We start from the raw sequence: 13,752 nt of genomic DNA, 5'->3' as shown, positions 1-13,752 counted from the left end.
AAACAGCTATATTAATTTTCTGGCATTGCGTTCAAAGTTGAGAAATCAAAGCCAGGAAGGACTGGAACCCAGTCACACATGGCAGTCACAAAATCACTCTGTGCACCTCCTCCCCTTCTCTGCTCTCTCTCTCTCTCTCTCTGTGTGTGTGTGTAGATAGAACCCAGATGAGGGCAGAAAAGTTGCTGGAGGAAATGATGGTTTCTAGATGTCTTAAAGGGTGCGCCACCTTGGAAGGCTCTGAAGGGGCTGGGCGCACCTTTTTAATGCCGGGGTGGGCAACGTGCAGCCTGAGGGGCTAAATGCATGGAGGGGCGAGAAGAAAGAAAACAAAAGAGAAATGGGTGACGTGAGAGGGAGAGAAAAGGAGGTGGCAAAGAGAGGCTGAGAGAGGGAGAGAGAAAGCAGAGAACGAGGGAGGGAGAAAAGGGGTGTCCCGCCCCCTTCTGGCCCCAACCTACCTACTACCAGCATGTGGTTCCCTGGCAGAGTACACACACACACACACACACACCAATGTATTCCTCAACATAAAATGACTTGTCCTTTCGTGATGTATGTCAGAATTCTGACCTGCAAAGGTTCCTTCTGCAGACAGGGAGTTTGCAGGGCACAATGTGCCTCTCATACTGTGCCAGGGCCAGGCTGCCCTGTGTTACACATGCTTTGCTTCCCCTTCTGGGTAGACATGCTCAGACGTGCACATCTGCAGTGCACAGCCTGCTGGGGTGTTCTGAATGCATTCCAAGTCACACTTGGAGTTCATGGGGCCCTGTGAAAGCCTGGCTGGCACACTGTGTGTGCACCCCAAAAGAAAGGCCTGCAACAACTCACTGACAGTCACACAGACATAGAAAGGCCTCTTTCACAGGCAAAACTATGACAACTGCTGGGCTACACAAATGTTTCAGAATCCATAAGGATGCAATATCCCTGCCAGCCATGCTCCCAGAAAAACCCAAAGCCAGTATTCCAAGGGAGCTCCTGTTATACAAGAAAGGCGATTCCGTCTAAACCTCAAGAAGAATTGTCTGACGGAAAGAGCTGTTTGACGGTGGGATGGTCTCCCTTGGGAGGTGGTGGGCTCTCCTTCCTGGGAGGTTTTTAAGCAGAGATTGGATGTCCACCTGTCATGGATGCGTTAGCTGAGATTCCAGCGTTGCAGGGGGTTGGACTGGATGACCCTTGGTCTCCCTTCCAACTCTAGAATTCTGTGATCCTTTGATTCTACGATTCTATGTTGGAAGGATCCCAGGAAAGCATCACCAGACCAAGGCAAGACCAAAACCAGTTCACCCTCTTCCCACGTTTCCCCACACTAACCTGGGTCTTGCTGCTCATTGCTGTCTGCATCTTTCCCAGCAGCTTCGTAATGAAACAGAGACTCAGGTTCCTGCGCAGTTGTCTAGAGGAAAGATGAGAAAGCGTTAGCCTCTCCAATCCCATACCAAGAAGCCTTCCTTTCCTTCAGCATGACATGGACCAGCGCTGCCAAGAGGGTGGCAGATTTGTGATGTTGCGAAAGGACAACAAAGTTTCCGTCTTTAAATGTAATTATTACAAGGGCAGGTAATACCATTTGGATTGTATGCCTCAGGTGCCAAAGTGCCCTTTGGATCAGTCCTAAGGATCCCCACTCTTTTTTCCCCTCTCTCCTCAAGGCTCTCAGGGCCCCTCCAGATATCCTTTTCATGGGGCATTCGGGGAGATTGGGGCAGTCATATGCAACCCCACTTTTTGAGAATTGTCCAAGTCTGCAAAGGTTTTGGGATGAACATACTGCTTTGCCTCCAATCAGCACCTGTCCCGTAACCTCCTGCTAGAATCCTGCAACTTTTCATAACCAAAAATATTCAGGGGGGAGGTGGGGACAGGATTTACCCTGCTTTTGCAGTTCCCTTCTGGACAGCAACAGTATAGTATAGTATAGTGTAGTGTAGTGTAGTATAGTATAGTAACACTGGGGAAGCATCACAGAGCAATGATTGAAGAGGGATGATGTGTGGGTGGTCCAGTATAAATTCACAACTCATGCACTATTACTGAATCTGTGACATGCTGCAGAATACACCCACAAAAACCCCACTGGTCTGGAGGGGCCTCAGTCTCTCATCACAGGTCTCATTCACGCCAGGAGTTTTCTGTCAGGAGAACTACTGGGTGAATTGTGCCCCATATTAGTGAATGGCCTTTTGGGTTTCCCTTCTCTCAAGCCAGCACTATGCAAAGCTGTTGGTTAGGAGTGAACCACAGACCTCTTGCTAAAGCATTGGCAGAGCTCTATCTCTCGCTGCCTCCCACTTTATTTAATTTGCTAGCCACTCTGTGAGCATTCTTTGGGATGGTTTTCTTTTTACTAATTAAATTTAGACTGTCCTCTTATTATGTTAGCACTATAGTTGTATCCTCTTTCTGTATTCTGGGTTGTATTATTATTATTTTATTAGATTTATATACCACCCTTCATCATAAGATCTCAGGGCAGTTCACAGGATAAAAATAAGTAAAATAAAACAGCACAAGAACAACAACACACCCACCTTTCCCACAGACTCATTTAAAAGGCTGTAGAATATTAATCAGCCCAAGGCCTGGTTGAAGAGGAATGTTTTCTCCTGGTGCCTAAAAATTGGATTGTATCCAGTGCAGCGCTTAGCAGGATCCTTACTCTACTGGTGGGATGTTGTTGCCCAAAGGAATGCCTAAGCAGATTGCTGGCATCTTTTCTTTTCTGCGCAATGATTCTCTGCTAGTGCAATACTGCATTGGATTCCGCTGTTGCGCTGCGTTATTCCCTTGCACAAGGGCCCTTGCACTAGGGGACAGAGAACATAGGATGCAGAACTCTGGCACCACCATGCAAACCAAAAGCTTCTGTGCCAACAGGCCCCTCTTATCATCCCCAGCATTAGGCTGGAACTCTTGACCCTCACTTCAAGTCATAATAAGCCACCTTGGCTATATTCAAATGCCAAGCAGCAGCAATTAAGTTAAATCAGCATACGCACTCTGACAACGCAAACTGGCACACTGCTCCTTTGCTGACGGTGACGTCACTGTCAACAGGGCTGGCAGCCAGGGATCCCTAAGGGCCAAGCTAGTCAAGATGTAAAAGCAGTCATGGGAGATTGGGAATGGCGTTACGGCATGAAGGGAGGGGGGGGAGTTAATGCTCTCCTCCGTCCGCACCAGCCCCCAGAAGGCCATAGCACTGATGAGCAGGGATGAGCTCACTGACCCTCCTCTAGGGATTCAGTGCTGCAGAATCTCCAGAGCTTGTTGCCCCTTGGGACTCTGCCAAGGCCCACACCCTTCTCCCCAGCCCTACTTTCTACCCTCCTCAAGTGTTTTTGCCTGGCTAAAATGTGTCTATGAACTCTGACAATGCCCCTTGGTTGTTTGGTTGTTCGGACAGAGGCTAGAGAGGGACATGTGAGCATGTGCAGCAACAAGCCCATTGCACAAGGGGGGCATTTATGGAAAGGTTGCTCCTCCAACCTTGGCCCAACCTGCCACCGGCATTTGGCCCCCAGAAGGTGGCCCAAGAGGGAATATGGCCCTTGGTCTCAAAAAGGGTCCCCCCACCCCTGCCAAATAAATCGGGTCCTCCCTCAAAGAGTGTTGCGGTGACACCTGGAGACCAACCACCTGTGTTGTGGGTGGGCAAGATTGGTCAGCCACAACACCCGATTGGTAGGTCCCTCGATGTTGGGTTCAATCTGGCCAATGGGGCACAGTCCAAACGGATCAAGGGACCTATATATACCCATGCACATGACCCAGAGCTTCCTCCTTCGGTGCATGCATTCGGAACAACCGCCCACCTCTCCCTACTTTTAGGGCTTTGTTGTGCTTGACCTTGCTATACCATCGTGTGTCGTCTGTCATTGGGACAAGGGCACAGCAGGAATTTTCCCCACTTGGCTGATTGGCTGTTGCCGTTTGGGTTTCGTTACAACTTGTAAGGTTGCAGGTAGGCACTGGTTCAGGTGATAGGGATGAGAGAACGCTCTCGCCATCCCTACGTGAAGGGTATTCCGTTAAAGGAATCCAAGGACTCAAATGGTTTGGTCAACCCCTGTGAGGGGGGTTGTGCCCATGCCTGAGTCCAGGGGGACATCTGGGTGGTGGACATAGCCTCTTCCGGACTTTCCGTCTATCCAGGTGTTCACCCTTGGCTGACCTATGCTGGTGGACCTGGGTCAGTGCTACCTGCAAGGGTGCAGGGAGCTAGTCGAACCAGAGCCTATGCAACCACTCACTTTCTGTAATCAATAAAGTTGTGGCCTAAATTCTGCCACAAACCAAACTAAAATTTGTGAATTTATTTAGCGGGGAGGTCTCTGGGTCTGAACACGCAAAGTGGTGGATGCACTCAATATGGTGGCTTAGGGTGAAAGAAGAGCCTTTGCAGGAGTCCTTGTGGGAGGCTGGATTCTTCTCGGGACCCACAGATGCCGCAAACTGAGCACTGATTCAGCCACCGGCTCTGTCTTCCCCCAATTTATAAGCAAGCTGCCTGCCTTTAAAGTGTCACATGAATGACTATCTGTTTATAGGCCCACCCTTCAGCTTCTTCATAGGAAAAAAGAGAAACTTTTCCTTTTAAATATGCAGAGCTGTCCTGGGAGTTTGGGAATGAGGGCAGATTGAACGCATCACAAGCAGCGCCAGCCACAGCTGGCTTTTACTGACAATTTTTACTGACCCTGATGATGGGAAAAGGTGTGCTGTCTGAACTGAATGGAGCAAAGCCACTTTGAAATTGAACCCACTGCTCTACAAAATGATGTTTTCATCCATAATGTTTCAAGGTATGCTTCAGCCCCTCTATTTGCATATCATTGGGGAATCCCTGCTTTAAATGAAGAAGTGTTTAAATGAAGAAAAAAAGCCTTCACCAGCCTGCTGCCCCCACCTCCAAGTTCTGAATTACAGTTCCCATAAGCCCCAGTCAGCTGTATGGGGGGGGGGGGCTGGAGCTAATGGGAGCATGGACATTCTGGCAGAGGCTGGTGGCAGATGCAGTCCAAAACACCTGTGGAAGGGCACCAGGTCGGCAAAGGCTGTTCTAGCCAACATTTTGAGTGGAATGAACACATAACAGCACTTAATTCTTGAATAAACAGCCGAGAATTCCTTGTGGGTTTTGTCCTTCTGTGGTGTTCCTTGCTGAGAGGAGCCCTTTTGTTTTCTTCTGCTGAGGGTGTGTTCCTTTTGTGTGATGTGTAAATATTACTAGCACCATGTGAAACTCTGCAACATAGTGCTGCTTCACTTCCTACAGGATTCCTCCTACAGGCAGCTTCTTCGATGTGTATACAAATGTTACACACGGCATGGAGATTTCACGCAAATTCCAGATCCCCACCCCCTCCTTTTTTAATATGCACAAAGAGGATTACATAATGTGCAGAGTCCTGGTTTTTAAACTTTCTTTAGAATATTTGTACACCAACATTCAGAAAAAAAATATATCCCAGAGCAGTTTACAATATAGTTTACGGTAAGACTTAAACACAACAATAGCAAAACAAAATACATCAGAACATTAAAGCAGAGTGGAACACACATTAAACACACCAGTACTTAACATAGTATGAAATCGTTTAAAATGCCTGAAAGAACAATCACACCTTAACCTGGTGCCTAAGGTCACTTTCAGACAACTTGTTTATTAAGCATTCATCCTGATGTGTTTGCACAAAGGTTGAGCAGAGTTTACGGCTATTTACTGAGCATTCATTCTTATTTGTTTCCGGGGAAGATAGATGATGTTGCATTAAGCAAATGTTATCTCACACTTCCCAGTGCCTTTTCCCATCACATTCCTTATTGCAAAAAGGCTGGGGGGGAGAGTTTGGGGGGACAGGTCTGTTGTGCAAGAGCGCCAAATAAACCTGAATTGCGCAACCTGTATTTGCAGGTAACTGAATCTCACCTAAAAATGGTGACATTCTGGAAGCACCCGAAGTGACCACAAGATGGGGACCAGGTATACTTCTTTGGGGAAGGTGTTGGTTGCCACCTGCCTTTCCCCCAATATCTGGGGCACAGACCTGCATCACAGACCTGTGCCTAGAAATCGCAGCACAAATGGAAATGTGGATGAGCTTCTGCTTGTCAAGTTAGCCAGAGCCTCGCTATCCTCTGGGGGCAAGACCCACATCTTGAACATAAGACTGGCCAGCCAACGAGAATATCCAGGACTTCAGTAGAATAGGAGTTTAATCGACTTGGACTGCTGCTCCTGCTAATCTGGGGAGCCTTCATTTAAGGGCTTGCTGCCACAAGAGAAGGGAGGTGTCCCCACAGAGTTCACCACAAGCTTAGCCTGCCCACAACAGTAGCATAAAGACCTGGTGCTCTTAAGCAGTGGCACAAAGAAGTCTTCTTTTTAGGCCCACAAGACTTTTGCTGAGCTCTTTGACTTTTGCTGAACCATAAAAAACTTTAAGAGTTGGAAGGAACCTGGGGAACCATCTCGGCTAACCTCCTCCTCCCCGAGACAGGATTTCCTGGACATAAAGCAGCCATGACAGATTCGTGTCCAACCTTGTCTTGAAAAGCTCTAGGGAAAGACATGCTGCAACTTCCTCTTGCACTGCCAAAGCGTTTGTAGTTTCCTGGAGTTCATGGTAGAGCTTCAGTGTCCTGTGCAGCCCTTTGCTACTTCCAACTAGATTAAATGGGGCAAAGTAATGTGCATTGCACAGTAAATTATGCAATTTATAAATTATACAATTTACAATTCATACAATACATAAATTATTCAATTTACAGGATACAGAAGCCATTTTTTCTCCATGCAGAATTTGGATTATATTGCCTGAAAATTATGGTTTTTATCTAGCATTAATCTGGCTCATATTAGACCACGGGTGTCAAACACAAGGCCCGGGGGCCTAATCCGGCCCGCCAGACCTCGTCATGTGGCCCGCGTAGCCACCGCCGACAGTAGCCGCTGACAGTAGTTCTGGAGCCTGCGATTGGCCGAGGGTCAAAACCGGGGGCGGGGCTGCAGGCAGAGGCTGGGGCGCTGGAGCCGCGCTGACGGCCTTGGCCAGGGAATTTCAATTTCGAATGAGGCTGAGGGAGGCGGTGGCACAGCGGCCAGATGGGGAAGTGAGATGCAGGAGGAGGAGGAGGAAGCCTGCCGAGGAGGTAGGAAAGCCCTACAGGCGCCGCCGGCAAAGTTGGTGCCGGGACGGAGCAGCGCTGGATTTTCTTTTTTGGCGGGCTTTGCTGTTGTCTCTGAGAGCGAGTGAGGCGGCACTGGGGAGCCGCCGCCCGCCGCTTCCCTTTCTCTCCTCGGCTGCATCCGGGAGGTGGGCGAGCGAGCGGGCGAAAGGGACGCGGAGTGAGCCTGAGGGGGAAGTAGGCTAAGCGCAACAGCCGCTCTCTTGATGGAGCCGGGTTTCTCTTCCCTCTTCTCCCGTTTTCTCCTCATAGACACTCGGGAGGGTGCCTGGCTTTTGCTCTGCCCCCCACCCCCGAGCCGCCCTTTGACTTCTCAGTTCCGGCAGAGCTGCTCCCCGGGGGGCGGCCGGGAGGGAGGAGGCGGCGACGGCACAGGTTTCTGCTCTTCCCGCTCTGCCGCCGCCTCCTCTCAGCCCCTCGTGATGTAGGGCGCCAGATGGAGTCGTCTCGCGGTTTGAGTAGGTGGGAGGGGAATTTTTTTTGGGGGGGGGAGGTTTTCAAGCCTCCTCTGCCTGCAGTCCCGGTAGGGAGAGGCAGCGGCGAAGATGACAACAGCGTGGGTGGGGGGAAGAGCAGCTCTGAGGCGAAGATGCACGTCCGCTGGGGCTGCCGCCGCCTTCCTCCTCGGGAAATCCGCTGCCCTCCCTCAGCGCGAGGGGAAGGGACTCTGGCGCTGAGGAGGGAGGATGCAAAAGCAAATCAGGGAGTTGGCGCTGCACACCATGTTCCTGCCCCTCTCCAAAGCATGGGGTGGGTTGCAGCGTGTGGCATCCTGCCTAGCGGGGTTTGGGTGTGCGCAGGGCGGGAGAGGGAAGCCCTCTTTCCATCTGCAGGTTTTTAATCCCAGCAGTGGCTTTCTCCTTCCTGCCGAAGGTTTAGTTGAGCCCCCCCTCCGGAAGCCATCGATCCCCACCTTTTGTTCAAATTTCCCTCGTTTACATCCCCTCCCACACACGCGCCACGACGCAGGAATGTGATCCGCGTGGGGGCGGGAATGAGCTTACATTATTACAAAAAACAGTAATAGTTGAATGCAGTGACAATAATTTATGATAATAAAGAGTGGACACATAGTCCTACAGACACAACCGGCCCTTTGAGGGTGACCAAACTGCTGATGCGGCCCCCGATGAATTTGAGTTCGACACCCCTGTATTAGACTCATTGAATTTAATGAACATGGCTGACTTAGGTCCACAGGTGCCGGCTTGCTCCTAAGATTGAAGGGGCCAGGCACGCACATGCGACATCACATGCGACATCCCGTGTGCTTCGCAACACTGCGCAGGCTGGTGCAGCCTTCCACTGGCTGCAGGAAGGCTGTTGGGGCCCAGCAGGCCATGGAATACTAAAGGGCGCCCCTGCTTTTTTCTCAACACAGAATTCTATTGTCATTAAATCTCATACACATACACAACACTCACACACCATGTCTATATCTGTGTTGGGAGGGCTCAGAATGTTCTTCTCTAGAATACATGCCCTTTTAATGTCATGGACCCCCATCGTTCTGCCTGGACACTGAGGTCCAGTGCCGAGGGCCTTCTAGCGGTTCCCTCGTTGCGAGAAGCCAAGTTACAGGCAGAGGGCCTTCTCTGTAGTGGCACCCGCCCTGTGAAACGCCCTCCCACCAGATGTCAAAGAGAAAAACAACTACCAGACTTTTAGAGGACATCTGAAGGCAGCCCTGTTTAGGGAAGCGTTTAATAAATTATTGTAATGTTGGAATCCGCCCAGAGTGGCTGCGGAAACCCAGCCGGATGGGCGGGGGATAAATAATAAATTACTATTACTATTACTATTATTAGGCAATGCACTTGGAAAGTGTAGGATAATAACACTTGCTTTGAGGCAGCATCCTCTAACCTCCCAACATACAAATCAGAATGGATGCTCATTCATTGTCTAATCTTCCTGCAAACAAATCAGGATGAACTTCCACAAACAGGCTGCCTGGAAGCGCCCAAAGAGGCCTTCCCAGGGAAGGGAGGCAGTGAGGCTAAAGGGACATGGTTTAAGGAGGAGTGGGGCAAGGGGATAAGACCATTCGCACTCACAGGACATTTTTGTTCCACTTATGCTGGGTGCAAGGTCCAGTGCAGCAAAACAGGTGATTGCAGGCTATTCTTTCAATCCCTCACCCCCATTTTGCTGCTGGATGACAGAGGCACCACCTTGTGCTTGGGATGCTGCTATTGCTCTGCCAAGCATTATGAAGTGACTGGCCTGGGTGGAATCATATTGTTGTGCAGCCGCCACCACTGTGTCTCAGCAGGGTGAATATAAAAGACACATGCTGATCCCACTATTGTGGCTTATCCAGAACTCAATAAACAAATCCCCACAGGGTTATCTCAGGGACTGGACCAGGACATCAGGTAAACTATCCACATGGAGGTGTTCATGCATGGGCGGGCGGGTGGGGATATAGATATGCATGCATGCATGCACACATACATACTGATCATGCTGGCAGTCTGTCTAATGCATTCATCCGCAGCTGTCAAACTCCATGTCACTTTTGTTCTGGCTTGGAAGGCGAGGCAGGGGGGTGGGGAGGCAGGGGGGTGGGGAGGCAGGGGGGTGGGGAGGCAGGGGGGTGGGGAGGCAGGGGGGTGGGGAGTTGCTGCCGTACAGAAAAGCTGGATGCACTCCCCAGCCGCTGTCACGCACAAGAAGGAAGGACTCCTGAGATGTGGAAATTGCTCTACACAGGGCAATGCAAAGCATCGTCATTGCATGACAAGGGGATTGGGCTTCATCTCTGAACAGCTGCTTTTAAGGACTTTGCTGGAAAGCACTCCATCAGCAAAATGAGGTGAATATAACACAAGGGGCAGCTCAGGCGGGGAGGGAAATTGGCCAGGCACGTGCCTAATAGCAGGTTGGAGAACTCTGCTGCAGAGATTTATAAGGGCATGAGGCCCAGGCAGAGGAATTATTGGAAGGGTGTGTGTGTGTGCCTGGCAAGGAATGAGGGGCAACTGAGGGCAAGGATAAATAAATGCTTTCCAGCAGAAAGGCAAAAGAACTAGGTGGCTGTGTCAGTTATCTAGGTGGAGAAGTTGTGGGAGCTTTCCTAGAGCTTGGGAAATGTTCTGTGTAGAGAAAGGTTGTGGGAGACAACTTTGGCAGAGGGAACCGGTCCTCATCAGCATGTGTTGAAGTGTACCAGAGGGCGCCTCCTTAGGAGAAGTAAAAGAAAAGATCAGAGCCTCTCTGAATGTCTCTCCAAAGAGAAACAGCCCATATACAAAACCTGAAGCCCAAACAGCAGCTAATGGGGAGATGTCTGGGCACCACACAACACCATTGCATGAGTGCTTCCCTGTTTCCCCACCATTATGAACAGCAGCCAAGCAAGCAGAAAAATCGCACACAATCTTGCCAAATCACATTTTCTTCTGCAAAACTCAGGTTGGTGGCACTCATGCCACTGTTTCCCCATAGCTTGAGCTTTGCTCTCCTTAAGGTCAGAAGGATGCAAACCCAACAGAGTTCCTAAGGCTTCTGCTAAAGGAAGTAACTCAGTGGGGGGGGGCATCTCATTCCCTTCATGGTGGTGCCATTTCTGGGCCCAGACTGAAGCTCAGTCCTGCCTGAAGTTTGGGCACCAGGTGAAGTAAAGAGAAAGTCCAATGGAGCCAACATAGAGCGAGCCATCAAGTCCTCCTGCACAAGACGCACTGAAATGAATGGGAGCTGATGCTGCGGTGGATGATGATGATGATGAATATTATTATTAAATTTTGCATGTTTTACTATGTTTTTATATGTGCTGTAAGCTGCCCAGAGTGGCTGGGGAAATCCAGCAAGATGGGTGGGGTATTATTATTATTATTATTATTATTATTATTATTATTATTATTATTACTACTACTACTACTACCCTTCATCCAAAGATCATAAGGTGGTTCACATCATCAACAAAAAACTGTTATACTGTATTGATAATTCAAAGTTATTCACTTTGAATGTCTTTTTAAAGAAAATTAAAACCAGGGATATCAGTGCAATCTGTAGATCTTTGGTCTGTCTGGCCTCACAGCCTGTACACATCGGGAATGGAGAACCTGTGGGTGGCCCTCCAAGGGTTATTGGACTAGAATTCCCATCAGGTTCAGCCGGCACAGCCAATGATCAGGGCTGAAGGAGTCCAGCAACATCTGAAGGGCCACAGTTTCTCATGCTCTGCTGTACAGGATCTCACACCGCTTACAGGATTAGTTCTAGACCATATAAAAGATCCACCAACCCCCTGCCCAGAGCCTGAGTTTGAAAAGCTACACCTCCCTAGCAGTCACTTTGGGGTCTTTCTGGCCCTGTTCTAGGCTCATGATGCCCAAAGGCCACAGAGTCCCCTCAACAAATGCCCAAAGTTAGAAAGACTCAGTCAAGGTACCCAAGAAACCGAGAAAGAGCTCATTCTCCATGAAGCAACTGCTAATCCCTCCAGTACGACTGCCAATGCCTCTTTAGGGAGGCCCACTTCCTACTAAGAAGTTTGGCCTATATGTGCATTACTGTTTGGCCAAGCACCAGGAAATAAATGGAAGAGAGTAGTCCAGTATCTAATCAATCAGATGGGACTTAAGATTCATAGCCTAACCTGTCTTGAATCGCTCCATACCTCGTTCATCATCCCAACAAGTGAGTGGAGTGGGTTCAATTTACTCTAATGGAAGCACAAAGAGAGTGACTTGCTCACAGGTACCAAATGAGCATCGCTGAGTAGGTCTTCTTGGTCCTGCAGGGAGGGTACTGGCTCTATTGCTGAGCTGTACTTAGTTGAGTTTGCATCAATGGCCATTCTCATTCTTGTCTTCTTTTCCTCCCACCAGGATGCCCCTGCCTGCTGACTGTGGATGTTTCTGCTAAACTCATCTTCCCATCACTATAAACACATTCCATGAACGTCCGTACACTGGCTCCCTGTCAAGCTCCATATCAGCTTCATCTTTCTAGCTCTTGCTTTTAATTCTCTCACACTCTCTGCTCCTGACTTTGGGTAAATCGAAAGAGTCAGGAAGAAAGAGCATGGTGCAATAATCCAAACACAACAGCAGGATGAGTGTAAGAACCTATTTTTGGTTTAAAGGCAACCAAGGCCATCACCTTGCTGAAGCTAAGCAGGTCTACCTGGATGGGTGACCATCTGTGAACCACAAGACAGCCCCATTGGGTTTCATGTGGTGCAAATGCGAGGTATGAATTTAGTAAAGTAGAGCCTTGGTGGATCAGTCCCAGCAGTTGAGCCTTCCACAATCTGGTGCCCTTCAGGTGTTGTTAGAGGACGCTATCCGATTGTTGGGCATGCTGGCTGGGGCTGGTGGCAATGGGCAGTCCAAAACATCTAGAAGGTCCCATGCAGGAGAAGGCTGCAGGGTCCAACTAGGGCCAGCAACTACTCTTCCTTTGAGGTTCCATTTAGTGACCTACCATGGCTTATCCACTGACAGATCTGTCCTCTATAAAATTTGTCTCACTCATAGAATAAAAAAATTGGAGAGTTGGGAGGGACCTTGAGGGTCATCTAGTCCAACCCCCTGCAATGAAGGAATCCTGCCTATAGCTGTCCCTGGGTGCGCTAGAACCACCAACCTTCTGGTTAGCAGCCATGTGCACTGACCCATTGTGCTACATATTTTGAGGTGATCTAAGCTAATGGTCAGGGATGCAGGTGGTGCTGTGGGTTAAACCACAGAGCCTAAGGCTTGCCAATCAGAAGGTCGGCGGTTCAAATCCCCGCGATGGGGTGAGCTCCCATTGCTCGGTCCCAGCTCCTGCCAACCTAGCAGTTCGAAAGCACGTCAAAGTGCAAGGAGATAAATAGGTACCGCTACAACCAGGGCCGTCTTAAGCACCCCTGTCGCCATGGTGCGCCGGATCTCTCCGGCGCCCTTCCGCCCCGTTTCCCAGCGTGGTGGGCGGGTGGGCGTGGCCCTGCTGCGCGGCGGGCGGGCAGGCACAGTGCGATCTCTCCAGCGCCCTCCCGCCCCATTTCCCAGTGCGGTGGGCAGGTGGGTGCCGCGCGCAGCTGCGCAGTGGACCGGCGGACCGGCCGGCCAGCGGGTGGGCGCAGCTCGCGGCGCCCTCCTGGCGGGCCGGCGCCATGGTGCCCTGCGCCACCGGGGGTCTATGTAGAGCCGGCCCTGGCTACAACAGGAAGGTAAACGGTGTTTCTGTGCGCTGCTCTGGTTCACCAGAAGCGGCTTAGTCATGCTGGCCACATGACCTGGAAGCTGTACGCCGGCTCCCTTGGCCAATAATGCGAGATGAGCGCGCAACCCCAGAGTCGGTCACGACTGGACCTAATGGTCAGGGGTCCCCCAATGCTGGAGCCTGGTGCAAGTTGCCTGTTTTAGTAGCTGCTGATACTGTGAATACATGTTTTGTGTTTTAATCTAAGGGGCTGCATTTTCACCATCTGTTATTTACTCCATACTGGAATCATTTGTAACAATGAAGGGTGGATAACACATATTATTAAGTAATTTTTTTTTTAAAGTAATACAAAATGCAGACATTTTGCCATCGGAACTCGTTCTGGCA

The 13,752-nt window shown here is 49.9% G+C and overlaps 1 protein-coding gene across 1 annotated transcript in view; it reads right to left on the bottom strand.

The window, feature by feature from the left end:
• FAM178B (family with sequence similarity 178 member B) overlaps positions 1-13,752 on the bottom strand; it is a 181,936-nt gene that overhangs the window by 68,650 nt on the left and 99,534 nt on the right. The window contains exon 13 of the mRNA XM_035118861.2: positions 1,324-1,405. Coding sequence (XP_034974752.2) covers positions 1,324-1,405 — 82 coding nt within the window. The remainder of the gene's footprint in view (positions 1-1,323; positions 1,406-13,752) is intronic.

Source organism: Zootoca vivipara, chromosome 6 (genome assembly GCF_963506605.1).
Source record: "Zootoca vivipara chromosome 6, rZooViv1.1, whole genome shotgun sequence".
Classification (NCBI taxonomy): domain Eukaryota; kingdom Metazoa; phylum Chordata; class Lepidosauria; order Squamata; family Lacertidae; genus Zootoca; species Zootoca vivipara.
The sequence above is the reverse complement of the archived record's forward strand: the minus strand, read 5'-3'. Positions and strand labels throughout refer to the sequence as shown.